This window comes from Pocillopora damicornis, chromosome 8, assembly GCF_964200805.1.
Source record: "Pocillopora damicornis chromosome 8, jaPocDami1.2, whole genome shotgun sequence".
In the NCBI taxonomy this organism is placed as follows: Eukaryota; Metazoa; Cnidaria; class Anthozoa; order Scleractinia; family Pocilloporidae; genus Pocillopora; species Pocillopora damicornis.
The window spans coordinates 22500693-22516807 of NC_142677.1; the positions used below are offsets into that span (position 1 = coordinate 22500693).

Below are 16115 nucleotides of genomic sequence, written 5' to 3' on the forward strand. Positions count from 1 at the left end.
AAGAAAAACATGTATTTTTGGGTTTACATGCCCTTTAAGGAAAGTTACAGCTGGGGCAAGCATGAGGTGCCTCATCTTCTGCAAAGCTGGTCTCTAAGCGTTTGGTCAAAAATACTTTAATTCACTATTTGCGATTATGCAGTAACTTACAAGGTTTATACTGAATTGTCACTTAAAGTTAAGTAATGATGACGAAGAAATGACTTTTTTGCTCTAATACCCTTGTCTCTGACCATATTTGAGAGTATGAAAAGGTAAAATTAAATGATGTATCTTTATGCGTTTGATAGCTACCACTGACAAATTTAAAGTCGGCGCGGTTACGTAAGATTTAAGATGGCGGCAGTCGTGTTCGACTTCGCAAAAGGGAGAAACTCATTTCTTTTCGCTTTTCGCTCAGTTAGATGCTATTGTAACTCTAACTGTTTCATCACGTATCGTAGTATTGCGCCTCTATCAAGGCAGTCGCAAAATTCAAACCTTTCTATCAGGAGACACTTTTGGTCTTCGAGACAAGACGATTTAACCCGAGCTCTCTCGGATGCCGAGAAAATTGTTGGCTATCCGACCTCATTCCTTAATTTACGATACCTGTTGAACGATGAGATCTCTAACATTGCCATGTATATGAAGAGGTTCGCCATGAGCAAGCACCCCATGCTTCGAACGGCTCGAGGCTTCGTTTCGGACGACAACCAGACGACGCAAACTCGAGGACTTTTAGTGCTTCTCATGTCTAAGGCTTCTCGGTCATGTTTGAAAGACGAATGGAAGATGGATCAGGAACTGGTCGCTGATATTCATTCGAGCCAAAGACAGCTGGCTGACATAACCGAAACTATACACACAGGTGATTTGTGGCGGTTTCTCTTTGGTATTGTTTTGATTTTTAATTAAACATGACTGTGTAATGTTTGCTCACAAGAGTGACTAGTGCAGCTCAAAGGCATGGAGCTAGTAAGATTACTGCTACCGCTCTTTAATTGACGAAAGGCCAATTACAAGTTTCCCTCCGTGTTTTATCAAGTTTCTCTCTGTGTAGTGAGTCACTGATAGTGTCACTGTCTTACCCAACAACACAACATAGAGCTCAAGTAATAACTACAACCCAGACCTTTGATCTTGAGTCCCAGATTTATTGATTTTTCCCTGATGAAGGGCCAGAACCCCAAACATCAGCTTTGAAACTCTTTATGGTGGCCAATTTACGTTATAAACTCAGTTGATACTACTAAATTACCTGTTATACTCTCCCACCGACACAGCACCACAGTTTCTTTAGAAACTTACCCCCTTTATCTCATATTTATTGTTTAGTTCAGTAAAATTGGCTAGCTTGTTTAGGATAGCTTGCTTGCAAGTCATAAAAATTCTAGTGGCATCTATGAATTTTTTAAGTGTGTCCCTCCATAGTTGTGTGGTTGGAGCCATGTTACACATGAAGATATTACTAACTAGGGAAAGTATCTATTGTTTTCTATCCCAACAATATGTACCTGGGTACTCTATCTTAGAGATCTCTCAGGAGTGGTTTTGGGTTTAAATATTCAGCAGGAAGTAACAATTCAACTAAGTCCTTGTTCTCCCATCTTTCAAATACCTGCTGATTCTGTGTTTACATAGTAGTTATTCACTTCTCTGTAGTTATCAGGGGAAAGAAACTTTTTCTCAGCAGAGGATGTCTAAAAACTATGTTTTTGGGAAAAGAGATTTTTAACACCATTATGCAAATGCCCAGGAGTATTCTGGACCTCCCTCTCCATGGTCCCCCCACCCCATGCCAGGAATTGCTCCTGGTAAGTGCATTACCTACACTTGTTTTAAACTGCAAAAACTTGACTAATATGTCACTTACAATATTCTTTTATGACAGCCAACCTGGTGCATACAGGAATTGTTGATTTAGCAAGTATCTCTTTATCCAGCAAGTCTTATCAAGATGACATGGAATTTGGTAACAAGATGGCAGTGTTAAGTGGTGACTTTCTTTTAGCCAATGCTTGTACAGGATTAGCAGAACTTAAAGACACTGAAGTCGTTCAAATGATTTCAGAGGTAATTGGACATTTGATGGAAGGTGAATTCCTGAAAATCACATTTAATGCTGATAATTTGAACTTGGAGTTTTGGAGTGAGTTATCATTCAAATGTAAAGGAAGCTTGATGGCAAACAGCTGTAAAGCAGCTTTGAAGATTGTTGGTCACTCAGCTGAGGTGAGGATTGATTTATGTCATTGTGGTGATGGTGTGGCACTTGACATGTTTATGTATTTGAAATTTTTGCATCAAACCAGTCATAGTGTCATCATCTGCTACCAACTCACACTTACTATTACAGCCATTTCACCTCCAGATCTCATTAATAATTCTGCTTACTGTCTACCAACCAATTCGTATCATGTTAGTTCAGAGAATTTGGTACTGGATCAACTAATAATCCCCTAATTGACATTTCATTTCATTCTCATCACTTGTCTGCTTGATATTGTATTGATAATTGTAAGGAGAAATTCTGTCTTGGTCACTCATGGGAGTTAAGGGGTTAAGGGATTTGAGAAAATGTTACTGCTATTCTAAGGAGGTAACATCAAATACAAGTGTTTTGTTGGCTTGTCTCAGGCCCTCTGAACCATCAAAACTACAAACTATGTGAACTTTTCAGAAATATTGGACTATGGTGAAAGGTTCACATTATTATCAGACATTTGCATTTACACATAGTGCAAGCTTAATTCAAAATGTATGTTGAGTTATGAATACTTGTCGTGTGGTGCTATGTAAATAAATGATGTACATGAACACATAGTTATGGGTCTTCTGTGTTTACTTGTTTCATGGTTCAAATGCTTTCCCACAAACAAGAAATGTAGCTTTCCATGTTGAGGGTATTCAAAACAAGGGAAATCAGCTTAATTGTTTGAAATTGCCAGAATGTGGAGGCAACACTTACCACATTATTTGAAATCAAGTATTTCCAATGTGAGTCTACAAGGTAAAGGCCTAGAGGTGACTTTTTGGTGCTTTTCTATTCTTTTCAAATAATCTAGTAAGTAATTTCTTTCTATTTCAGCTTCAGGAAACTGCATTTGAATTTGGCAAAAACATTGGTTTTGCTCATCAGTTGAAGAAAGATCTTCAGGCCTTACATGAAGAAAAATCTACCACTATCCTCCACACTGCACCTGTTATTATTTCCAGTAAACAAACTGAAGTGAAAACATTGATCATGCAAATATTATCAGAAAAGAACACAGAGAAGCTGGATCATTTGCTTCAGGAACTGCCCTCTATTGCATCCCAGGGAGAAACATTAACAAAGATGAAAGACCTGAGTTTGGATTATGGAGAGAAAGCTCTTCAATCACTTCAGCTGTTTCCAGACTCTGATGCAAAGCAAGCATTGATTAACATAGCAAATTCATGTACTTTACAAGGGTAAAGTAACATGAAATTGAAAGTAGCATATTTATTTTTTTATGGTAAGTGAGCTTACTAAGGAAAATATGTTTACCCTCTCTTTCAGCAGAGGAAACCTGTCAATCACTTTTGTCAAAGAAAACTGTAAGAACCAATCAAAGTGCATGCGTAATTAAGCTTATCTTATAGAGAGAGATCCATCCTATTGTTTCATTAGGAATTAGGTATGACTTGCATGTATACTTGGGTGTATATCATAGAGGTGACTTATGGTGTATTAAGAGTATTCTTCTGCTGAGTTACACTGGCAATTTTTTCTTGACAAGTTTTTGCTTGACAAGCTTTTTATGCATATTACTGATGAAAAAAGATGACCAGAATGTTTCCTTGAACAAGTCCTCCTTGCGAAAAAAACTGTGATCTTAGTTTTTAAGTAAAAAGGAATGTCTAGGAAACTATAGTTTGAAACTTTCTAGTTTCTATGACTTAAAAAAGGGAAATTCGACTGTTGCCCTGATTCTATATAGTAAATTGCTTAGGTTTAGGGCTAGAATTACTCTTTCATATTTGCCACCGCAGGGTTTTTGGCCCCAGAGGGCCAAAAACCCGAGGAGGCACCTTAGGACTCCCCGCGTAATATAGAGGAAGACTGGAGAAGAGGGAATGTGGGTATTTTCGGTAGATCATAACCAGAAAAAATCTCGATTTGATCGCTTGCACGGCCGCAAGGTATCAACGTTTTTCCCGCAAATGGTCATGGGCTGCCAGTAAAAAGACACGCGCGCGAGGACTTTTAGGATCGGCGTCTTTGACACGAGATTTGTCCTAGTATAGAGGAAGACTGGAGAAGAGATAATGTAGGTGTTTTCGGTTGATCGTAACCAAAAAAAATCTCGATTTGATCGCTTGCACGGCTGCGAGGTATCAACGTTTTTCCCGCAAATGGTCATAACTACACAACTGTAAACAACAAGCCCAACTCAAAAAAAAAAAAAAAAGAAAATGGTACTGTAGGGCGGGGGCAGCTCTAATGAGAACTATAACTAGTGATAAGAAATAAGTCTTAGAAAAGATGAACTTTTGAGGGAAGCCTTTATCTCATGACTTGCTTGATCTCATTCTGTTTACCGTGCGAGAGTGAAGTAGCCATGTCACTAAAGATGACTGCTTAGGAGGTTTGATGCTGGGTCATTAGATTCCGAACATTTAAACGTATGATATCTTGAAAACACTGAAACTGGCTGGATCAACACTTGTTTAATTTCAATCTACAGAAGCTTCATCGTGAAAATCTACTTCTTTTACCATAACTTTTAAATGGAAAATAGAATCCCTTTTAGTTCCAAACTCCTCATGATGATTTTTGGTCATCAGCCTTATCCCGCTGAATTATCTTGGTAAATTAATCACCCAGCCATACATGTGAACTCTGCAAAGGAAAAAGCATACATTTTGATGCCGATTGAATCGTAAATAAACATGACATTTAAGGCGCGTAAGAATGATGATAAAGAAAAACTACCTCCATTTAGCGTGCAAATAAGCTCCCACAGTTTCCCAGGGATATAATGTCAAAGCTGAGCTGGACGAGTAATCAAAGTCTGCCTAAAGGCGGCGGTCTCAGACATCAGGGGTACCCAGCACTTAAATCTTCACATTTCAATTCTTTCGCAGCGCACGGGACAACACATTTGCAGACAGCTAGACGTAAAAAACTGCTGTAGCATTGTATAAAATTATCGTCTTTTGATGTTCCCATCAGCAAAGCAGGTTCATCGCTTCTTCAACAAAAGCAGAAGCCCACCTCGTCTTGAAGTTAATCATAAACGTGAATTTACAGTTAGGTTTAAAAGACTAGAAGTATCGGGAAGATATTTGCCAATTCTACTCGAGGCATACTTCCGTGACCCGTTTAGGATCGCTTAGACCAATTGCGGATGCGCGAAAATATTTGATAAACTATACTTATTAAAAATGTCCAATACCCTAAAGCTTTAGTAATGAGTTGAAGTTGTTACGGTAGGGTAGCTGAGTTGTTGCAGGCTACTCCCAGAATATCGCCGATTCTGTACTTCATATCAGTAAATTCATAGACATAAAACCAGTTGCTCTCTCCGGCCATCTCGTTCAGATCTTCTTCACGAATGCTTGGACCAACACCAAATGCCAACACTTTAACGTCTTTTCCGTCCTAAAATGGAATATTTAATTGCATTATTGTACGATATTGAACATTAAAATCAAGATATTTTAAACTGTCTCTCAATTAAAACTAAATCGTACTGGGGCGTATCCAGCTTTTTGACTTGTTGTAGGCGTTTTCAGAAATCTGGAAGAGTGATAACCTATTGCTTTCACGTTACGAGATTTATTCTTGCTGCTTCTCTGTCACCTAAGAACTCAAAAGTATGTCGTAAAGAAAGTTTGATTTTTGGTTGGCGTGATTGGCTTTAATTTTGCACCTGATTGGTTGAGAAAAAGGTGCGACTTTTCTGAACTAGTCACAAAGCAAAGTGAAGGAAACCCGGATTACATTACATGTAATGATATTATAACAATTAATCAGTATTCACTTCCTACCCGTAGTGGAGGAACAGTGACGTTGAACGGTTGAGAGCCCTTCATTGTTTTTCCATCAGTTATAACCACAACCACATTAGAGGCATCCGGCCTATCACCACCTTCCGCCGTGAAGACGATCTGGTCGGCGGCAACTAAAGCTTTATCGGTATAAGTACCCCATGAGACTCTGTCAGGAATTTCTGCGATTGTATCGTGTGTCTTGTCTGTTCCTTGGCACGTAGAATCGGAGAACTTGCATCGGACTTGAGGTTTGCCGCTGAAGGTAATGATACTGAAATGAGTTTCAGGTTCGAACTGATGAATGAATTGCACCAGGAAGGATTTCACACGGAGAAAATTCTGAACTCCAACAGTCAAAGAAGCATCCACAATCAAACAAACGTCCAGATTCTTTTTGGTACACGGTGTTGGGCCTGGAAGGAATTTTAAAAAATATATAAAAACAGGATACGAACCTTTATACGACTTGTACGAGCGTTCCGTTTTGAAAATAATTACGTGATTAATTTTAGAGCTTCCTCAAGGACAAGATCCATTTGCAGATTACTGATCTTCTTTCATTTGTCCTTGCTTTTTTGTTTTGTGTTTTTTTTTTCTGTTCCGTTGATTTTGTTTATTTTTGTTTCGTAGTATTTGTTTACCTTCGTAATATTTGTGTTGTCGTTTTGCTATTTCTCATCTTTTCATGTTTGTCCCCTTCAGTTGTATTACTTTGTTTTCTCTTGTATTAATATTTTAATGGTTTTTGTTTCGTTATTTTTTTTTTGTCACTTCTTATCTGTATTTTTCTGTTTGCTGGGTTTAATTGGTCTGTTCCGTCTGTTTACCTGTTGGACATTCTCCTTCATTGCACTCCACTGCTTCCACACTGTCTCCCAGTCTAGAACAGTCTTTGCCCTTTTTTTTTAGTGGAGGTGCACTGCATGTCCTGCTTCGTACTTTGACCCCCACTCCGCACGTGGCACTGCAAAGTGACCACTGACTCCACTTTGAGTACCCTCCATCCACCTCTGGATTAGAGAAAGTGGACCAATCATGACAAAACTACAAGCGCTTCTACTAATGAGAGAAGAGCTCTTCCATTGGTAATCATGAATTTACAACTCTCTTGTTTTTAGGGACCGGTCATTATTTATTGGGGGGGTGGGGGGAGGTGGTGTTTGTGTCACAAAGAAATTATTTAACTATTTCCCCTTTAATGAAGCCCCCTCGAGTATTGCAAAATTTCCTATTATTTAAAGCAAAAGCTTAGTTTGCCTGCTTGATTTCTCGTGATTACTTGTCATTCTGAAGAATTAACCCGCCCCAACCGTCAAATGGAGTAAAATTCAAACCTCCCCCTTTAAAACGGCTTATTTTCAACCATCAACCGTTAGTACTAGTAGGTACTACTCCATAAGGATCCTCTTTAATCAATACTCAACTCACAAATCGGCTCACAAGAGGTTCATTGGCAACGCATTCCTTGTGTACAGTAAAGCGATACAAAAGTAGCAACAAGTCGAAACCGGAACTCAACGACGCATTCGAAAAAAGCTTAAAAGTGTTCTGTAATGGTATCTTTACTTACGACAGACTGCTTTCTTTATTTTGCCAACCATTTTTCTGATTTGCCTCGGCCTTGGAACGAGGATCGCATTGTCACCTGCGATTTCTTGGAGTTGAGTCATGTTCAATCTAGATGGAACACCGTAACCGACTGCAACCATATGACATTTTTTCTTTTCCTTTACACAGACAAGCAAAGTTCACGTTATGAACGATAGGTACGATAGCTTGATAGCTTGCTGACATCAAATAGACTTGAAATTCTAAATTATTTAATTCTATGATATACGATGATGTGAACGCAACTGAAATTATATTCATTCAACTTCACACCCCCATAGGAATGGTCCTTAAATTCTATACACTGTTAGCACCAAACCGACAACCGGACAAACGAATTGAAAAATCAAAAGTGAAAAAAAAAAACAACAACAAACAAAACAAAAACGACAAAAAAAAAATCAATAATACAGGGGCTTGGATGGAAAATTCAAAATATACGAACGAACACACCAAACAAATAGTAGACATGTTGCTCACCCTTAGCGGAGGAACAGTTAGTGAGAAAGGTTTTATACGTCTCCTTGGCCAGGCTCGCCCATCAGTGAACGTCAGAAGGACATTTTGCCTCGTCCTTCTGTCACCTCCCTTAAAAAGCCATGTAATAAACATAAAATGAATGACCCATTACCCAGAAAAACTGAGCAGCTCGTAAAATTGAAATTATTTGAAATTTGAACCAGCGTTAAGAAGAGAAAATTATGGAAACCAAATGGACCAACATCTAAAGTAAGAGGAAGTACTCTCGCTAAAAGACATCTTATTAGATTGCTATACACGTCCAACTGAAAGTTCCTTTACACATGTACCTTTTTGGTGAACAGCTGTTTGTATGCTGCAATAAGTCCTTTGTCTGTCCGCGTCTGCAAATAGACACTTGGGTCCAGTTTTTTCACGAAGGCAGTCGCTTTCTTTAAAGATCTGGAGTTTGGCCCATTGAATGGAGCATAGACATTTGCACTTTTGTCGTACTTAATTATACCAATATTGGTCTTGCTTTTTGAAATACCCATGCGTTTGAAGAATTTGGGGAAGAAAACTTTTAGAAGGCGCTCGAGGTTTCTTGTTCTAACGCTCAATGAGCGGTCGATAACAATGCCAAGGTCCAGGCCCTCTTCACATGGAGCTGGCCCTGTCATGGAGATTACACAGAAAGAAAACGAGAATACAGAATATGCATACTTTCTTGTCATTGAAGTAAATTCATGATGTGCTGTCGTAGTCAAATTTCCTCCATGGATATAATTTTGTTAAGAGGGAGCCAAGATGACCTCGGATTGCCATAAAGAATTGCTAAAGTTGGACTCTGTGAAAACAGATGTATATATATATTCGAATTCGACTGGCCAGTCTTCTTTCGGCTGGTTCATCTTTAAGTTGCTGATTATTTCTCATTGATTTCTTGAGCCCCATAAGTCTTCAAGTTATAGCAACATAATCAGTCTACGTGTTTACGATCGCCAAGACCTATCGCCACCATTACCTAAACATCGTTACCGTTATTATCATCACCATCATCCTCACCGCTGACCAGTACTGATCTAAATACTGCTTGATGAGGAGAGATTTTTGTTTCGCTTACCTTTCACACATTTCGGCAGTTTGCATTTCTTCACTTCCTTGGGTTTACCCAAGTGATCACAATTTTTACCCTCAGCATTCGGTGGCGGGTTAGTGCAAGATCGTACTCGTATTTGTGTACCCGTACCACAGGTTTTACTACACTTAGTCCATGTCGTCCAGCGAGTGTATCCGCCATCAATTGCTATTGTTTCAAGTGAAAAATTGAATAAAAAAGATTGTGCTGAGTTAAATGTATTGGGAACTTAACTTATCTGAGTCTCTCATATTTCTCAATGTTTTTGGTACAGATTTGCTTTCTTTCTTTAATTCAGTAACTATCTGATATATTTCGTGATGCTTAAGTTTAGCAATTCTAGAACCTTGTCTATTATTTTGTTTTTCAGTTCTTGATATGTCATTCTTGTGCAATAGCATGATCAATGTGGGGCTCCTTAAGGAGGATGCTATTTGATAGCAGTTCCCAAAACGTGTAATTCCAAGGAGAGCGATTTTTTTGTCATTAGGGACGTCAAGGCTGAGCAAAAAACAGTTCCTATAAGCTTAAAATAAATTTTTAAATGGAACCTTGAAGAGCCTAGAACTGAGTCGACATAAACTTGGGTCACCGTGGTCTCTTACTCATCATTTATACTTGAATGCAGATCGAAAGACTCTGGATCAAAACTTGGCCGCGTCATTGAAAACCAGTGTTTTTTTCTTAGGTAAGGATAAGGGTTTGAGTGCCTTTTCCATCATATCAGCACCTGTATCCTGTCATAAAAATTTTAGAATTGCTGGAGATTTACTTGTGATGGACAACCATTCTGTTGAGGAGAAATAGCAAAACACGCACGAGAAGTAAAACTTAACCTTGACCGGAAAAATATAAATAACAACTACATGAACTTCATCCTCTGGTCCGTGTGACTTATTTAGACCTATAACCTACATGTTTTACACTCCGGGAGGTCACAGGCCACTTGTTCTTCATCTGGTCCTATTTCGTCACAATTTTTTCCACCTCCCATTGGCTCCGGATTCGTACAATTCCTGGATCTTGTTCGGAAGCCCTCACCACATGTCGCACTGCATTCTGACCAGGGAGACCAATGTGTGTAGCCACCATTTATAACTGAAGAGAGAGAGAGAGAGAGATAGAGTCAAGGTAGAGAAGTTCAGCATATACATCCACTTGAAACACAGATAGGTCATCTAACAGAACAAGGGAAAAAAACCGAAGAATTGAAGTCGCTGACCAATGCTTAAGTCAGATCGTCGTTAGTTACTCGTAAGTCAGTCAATCAGTCAGTCTGTCACTTTGTCTGTCAATAAGTTAGTAGATCAGTCAATTAGCTAGGGAGTCCATGGGTATTTTAGTCAGTGTGTCAGTTAGTCAGTTAAACGGTAAACTGGTGAGCGAGTCAGTGAGTCAGTGAGTCAGTGAGTCAGTGAGTCAGAGAGTCAGTGAGTCAGTGAGTCAGTGAGTCAGTGAGTCAGTGAGTCAGTGAGTCAGTGAGTCAGTGAGTCAGTGAGTCAGTGAGTCAGTGAGTCAGTGAGTCAGTGAGTCAGTGAGTCAGTGAGTCAGTGAGTCAGTGAGTCAGTGAGTCAGTGAGTCAGTGAGTCGGTGAGTCGGTGAGTCAGTCAATTGGTCAGTGATTCAGTGAGTTAGTGAGGTAGTTAGTCAGTGAGTCAGTGAGTCAGTGAGTCAGTGAGTCAGTGAGTCAGTGAGTCAGTGAGTCAGTGAGTCAGTGAGTCAGTGAGTCAGTGAGTCAGTGAGTCAGTGAGTCAGTGAGTCAGCTAGCCAGTGAGCCAGTGAATCAGTGAGTAAGCGCGTAAGTTATTCAGTGAGACGATGAGTCTGTGCGTCTGTTAGATAATTTAGCCAAGTCTGGAAGCAAATACTTACTACAAACGTCAGCTAATATTTCGCTTAGCTTGCTTTCGAGAAGACTAAAATCTGCAACTTGCACCACCGAGCCACGTTCACCGGCAATACTTTGAAGTTCCTCTTCTTTAATGCCTTTTCCGATACCAACTGCAATTATATTGACACCTTTGTCCTGAAATTTAGCAGAAGAAAGTTTTTACCAGTATCATTGCATGTACTCAAAGAGCTTACCCCTCAGTGGTTTATGTGCAGCTTCTTTGGAGTAGTGACGCTCAGAATTTATGGAAGATATTTGGTATATCTTGCGTTTATTTTAATTTTAGTGGTTTCAGTAATCATTCTATGGAGTTATCTAGTTGTGCCACGTCCATAGACTAAGGTGTCTCTCCGAGCTTTAGGATATAATTACTACAACGGACTTGACAAAGAAGATCCTTCCGGAAGAGGTATGGTTTTAATCAAGTAACCGAGGGTAATGAACAATTTCATTTGGTGTTTTAATGTATCGAGGTATAAAATATTGCCGGAGTGTGTATAAAAGGTGCCATTTTAGGTAAGAAGTGATGCATGAATATCAGCATGTGATACCAGTACAAAAATGAAAGTTACTTTGCCCTCTCTTCGTCGTTGTGAGGGGGGAAACTTGAATCTCTGATAACTTTCAAGGGCTACTTTTCAACTAAATCATGATCACCCTTGACACATGTATGATACATCTTACTTCAAGTGGAGGGACCGTCTCGCTGTATGGCGCTGACTCCGACGCAGTAGCTCCATCCGTCAACACCAAAAGTACATTTGGTTTCTTACGTCTGTCCTGTCCAGGGTGAAACATATGATCATGGGCTTTCATTAGGGCTAAATCTGTCCGTGTGGCACCGTACAGTTTGTCTGGAAGACTATCGATCGCATCTTTCACTGCCTTGTTGCTGTGGTAACTGGGATCGCTCAGATTAAACATGTGAAGTGGTGTACCGGCAAAGAAAATCAGCGATAGGTGAGTTTCTTCAGGTTGGATGTCGAAGTTGTCCACGAAGCTTTTCACAGCTTCCTTCACAATGATGAAGTTTTCCTTTCCGACACTTTTGGATCTGTCTACTATGATTCCCAAATCTATTCCACCCTCACAGGGATTAACTGAAAGAATTGAAAAGTTTTCCCATTTTAATCTATGTGGTCGTTTCAATAATCTCGTATTCACGAAATATGGCGCTTGTTTAGACTTATGACCATTTTCGTAGTTAACACAATAACCCCAACAATCCAAACTATCTTCCCACGTTTTGGTTGCGGAATGCCTAGCCGTAATGCGATTGCAGCGTTTTACCAATTGTTGTTTCCACAATTTTCATCCTGAATATCTGAATAACTTGTCTTATATCACATAGATAACACATGATTTCAATGTTACATGTTATTTTCTGAATACCTTCACCTAACAGCCTTGTATGGCCTTGAAAAAAAAATTCTCTACGTTTTAGTTTACAACGCTACAGTTTTGGTCCGTTCAATATGAGATGCTACAATTTAAACTTTTGGCTGACAATTTTTTTAGATTTCGTCATCGCATGCAAATCATGTTAATATTCATAGACTTAACGACAGAAATAGTGATATTGACTACAAAGCATTTTAGCTAGCTTTCTGCATTGTTACAGAGAACCGTGAGTTACTCAGCACAGTGATAATTTCCTTACCGACTTGGCCTTTCACAGTTTGTCCTAAAACAAGAGAGGCAAATACGTTAGTGAGTGTTGTCTACACCCATACCGCATTAATATGAAATCTCAGTAAAACAAAAGACAGACGAACTGAACAAGTGCGTTTGTTTTAAAGATCTTTCTTCAGATTAGATCTCGTCCAGTTTTGGAGATAGGAGTGGCATTCGATAGATTTGACCATAAGATTCCCAGAATTCTATCCGACCCAGTAACGAATCTCCACAACAACATAAGAAAATAAAATGCATTTCGGAATATCAAAAACGCGCCAGGGGTATGTTGTTAAAAACATGATCAAGCAGGTTTTCAAACGTACATTTCCGAAAAAAAAGACCGTTGGCCGTTGTTAGCAAGACGGTGTCCAAAGCGATCCTTAAATAGTTGTTTTTTTGTATAGCATTATCTCGCCAAAAACAACCAGTTATAAGGTAATTTTAACGTCTTGAACTAAACTCAAATGAGCTTTGAGATGATTTGATTTTATCAACTGCATTAATAATGAAATTGGGCAACGTAAAGACGTTATAAGTTGTCGTTTCGAGCGTTAGCCCTTGGTCAGGGCACCTCTCTCTGACGAAGGGTTAAACAAAATAAATCAATGGACAAACAGAAAAAAAGAATGGATAAATTGATAAATAAATGATTTCATAATTTGTTCAGCGTTAAAAGAAATTTTTGAGAGGATGAAGTTAACGTTACCCTGGTTGGTTCCTCTCGTAGTTAACTTACCATAAATTGATGCCATTACCATGATGGCAACTAGAGGCAAGTTTCGCTTCATTTTAACCTGTTAAGATTGATTAACGAGACAATATGAACAAGGATAATTTCGGTTTCTGTGACCAAATACAACTCAATTCTATTCTTTTGAGAAAGACCGAGGCAAACTAATATAATATCGCGCGCAGCTGGCCTCTCTTGTTTCCAGGTTATGTAAAATATTTACTCCTGGCTTAAAAGATAATGGATCCCCTCCCCGAAAACCACCCATTAATTCAAAACAAATAATAAGACAGTTTTTTTATATCTACTTATTTGCTTTAAATACGTATCGCATTTACTAGTTAAGGAAGAAATGCAAACAAATCAATTATTTTATCCCAATAACCTGTTCCATCTCTCTGTGCATTGGCAGGAAAGAAGGCGAAATTTTGCCTTTGAGTTTTAGCAAACACGTCAGGAAATTTATCTCAATCTAATAACAAGGATATCTTCTGAGCTCTTCACCCGAAATCACTCATCAGGCGCAAGAGTGAACACATTTTCAAAAGACATCCACGGCTGGACTCGTTTCCTATTCTCATTACTTAAGTTTAAAAATTAAACTCGAGCTGAATAGAATTTTTTTTTTATAAAATGTCTGACACGTTTTGAGGCAGATGTCTCGTTTGATATCCACGTTGAAACAAATTGTAAGTGCATAAATCAAATAGGAAGGCAATAATTCATGACATTTGCATAGGTCAAAGTTTAAAAATTAATATTTTGCTTCCTAATTACATCCTGCTTTAAAAAAATGTAGGTAACATGGTGTTAAAACTCTTCGGTGTGAAATGAACGATTTTATTGATCTCCGTGTCTTTCAGGAATTTAAAGAATCGGCAAAATTGTCTTCTTCGTTGCATTTCGTTGATGAGAAGTGCGTCTTCCACTTAATTAAGTAAATTTCCAATTTCAATTGATTTTTGAACGAATAAAAGTTCCATACAGAACCAAACTGGTTCAGTTAGTCCTGATCAATTCTACAACGTTCGAAAAAAATCTTATCCGAAGAATATATGGCCTATTTGGCTTCATTTAGTGAAATAGAGTATCAAACGAAGGATCGTCATACAATTGCAAAGGGCCTGAAGCATAATCTGAAGCGCAGGTAATCAAGTTATATATAAGTGTGGGAAAGGTTTTGACTCTTTACAACTTCTCGTGGAATCATTGATTGTTTATGAAAAATAAGCAACAGGCTGACCTGTTAAAGGGGTGTACTTTCTTAACACCACTCGGCCTCGATGAGGTATCTACATTTGAAAAGTATATTTCTTCATGATAACCTTGGTAACATTTATCCATTTCAAAAACATGTATAGGTGAGCACTGTTGAATTTAAACATAATTCTAATTTCTTTTTCAGGCTATGGCCATGTGTCAAAAAAAAAATTTTCACAAAAAAATAGATGAATCTCCTTTCTTAATATCGAAAACGTACTCTCCTCTATTCCAGTTTGAATTAACTAAGCATTCTCCCTGCGGAGCCAGGTTTTCAATTTCCCTTAAATTCATTGTAAACACAGCGACAATGTGTTGATTCATAAACTCAGTTACGCATTTAAGTGTAATATATATCTCTACAAATTTTCCTAAACACATATAACTTTCTTCACAGCTGCGTGAACCTCGTTCCGTGCAGTATTTTCGCGATTGTTCAAAAAGGGAAAAAAAGCTTGACATTTGCCAACAGGCAGGCTTTCACGCACTTTCCCTGTGTCTGCTTCGGAAAGATAATTAAAAGCATGGATATCATATAGGCCTCATTATCTTTCGCTTTCAATCGACTAGAGACTAGTTTTCAACGGTAGTGGTTATTTTTGTCCTGAACAGCATAACGAGCATTTTCGGGGGTTCCTACAAATGGAAAGCTCACAGGGCTTCCAGTTTATGAGTGATGTAGACTTTTCCCGAGGTATTAAAAAATCTAATAGTCCATGGAAAAAGATTATTCAAAAAGCTGCGAACCTTAGCACATGGCAAGTCCCAAACTCAAATAATTGTTTTAGTTTATGTTTGCTAGTGTACGAGGTGTGATGGATGATAGAGACGCGATAATCATATGTACAACATTTTCGCGTTCTAGTCACAAATAGGCAAAGAAGAAATCGCACTAGAACCAATTTGACGAAGAAAAATTGTGTACAGAACGACGAAAATTCAGGCCCCTTCATTTACAGGCAAAGCCGAATTGAGATATATATCCATACATGTATGTATGGATGCACCTCCACACCACATCGAATTAACCATATCTTAAGTGTTATGGAAAATGTCTAATAAACTGCTCTTACCAGTTTTTAAAGGTTGCGCACCTTACGTTAAAAACCGATATAGAAAAAAGCAGGCATTTTCAACTCACCATCCCTCGAGCGAAGAGGTACCTCTTCACACTGCAGCGGAATAAGAATAGAAGCAACTAAGTTAACGTGTAGTGAGTTTTGTAGCCAGAAAGAGAACATTCTTGATTCACATAACAACCATTCAGTTGCTACGGAAGTTGCTGCTCAAGTATTGCGTTATTAACGCTGTTACTAGTGGAAACCTTGGACAGCCAAAATGTGACAATCAAA

At 38.6% G+C, this 16115-nt stretch overlaps 2 protein-coding genes across 3 annotated transcripts; one reads left to right on the plus strand and one right to left on the minus strand.

Annotated features, from left to right (window-relative positions):
* Window positions 1-303: 303 nt before the first annotated feature.
* Window positions 304-4911, plus strand: LOC113678931 (all trans-polyprenyl-diphosphate synthase PDSS2). Its single transcript, XM_027195852.2, has 3 exons — window positions 304-850; window positions 1874-2214; window positions 3071-4911. Exons 1-3 carry the CDS (start codon window positions 337-339, stop codon window positions 3437-3439), a joined length of 1224 nt encoding a protein of 407 aa, XP_027051653.2. The 5' UTR covers window positions 304-336; the 3' UTR covers window positions 3440-4911.
* LOC113678906 (von Willebrand factor A domain-containing protein 2) lies at window positions 4660-16013 on the minus strand. 2 transcript variants are annotated; one of them, XM_027195822.2, is made up of 14 exons: window positions 15905-16013; window positions 13510-13567; window positions 12757-12780; window positions 11781-12196; window positions 11078-11231; window positions 10121-10303; window positions 9191-9373; window positions 8418-8740; window positions 8089-8196; window positions 7571-7727; window positions 6828-7010; window positions 5998-6413; window positions 5403-5608; window positions 4660-4846 (listed from the first exon to the last, which is right to left on the minus strand). In XM_027195822.2, exons 1-13 carry the CDS (start codon window positions 15905-15907, stop codon window positions 5432-5434), a joined length of 2385 nt encoding a protein of 794 aa, XP_027051623.2. In that variant the 5' UTR covers window positions 15908-16013; the 3' UTR covers window positions 4660-4846; window positions 5403-5431. The 2 variants fall into 2 exon arrangements, with proteins under 2 accessions (XP_027051623.2, XP_089071052.1); XM_089214926.1 differs by having other exon boundaries at window positions 15858-15955.
* Window positions 16014-16115: the final 102 nt, after the last annotated feature.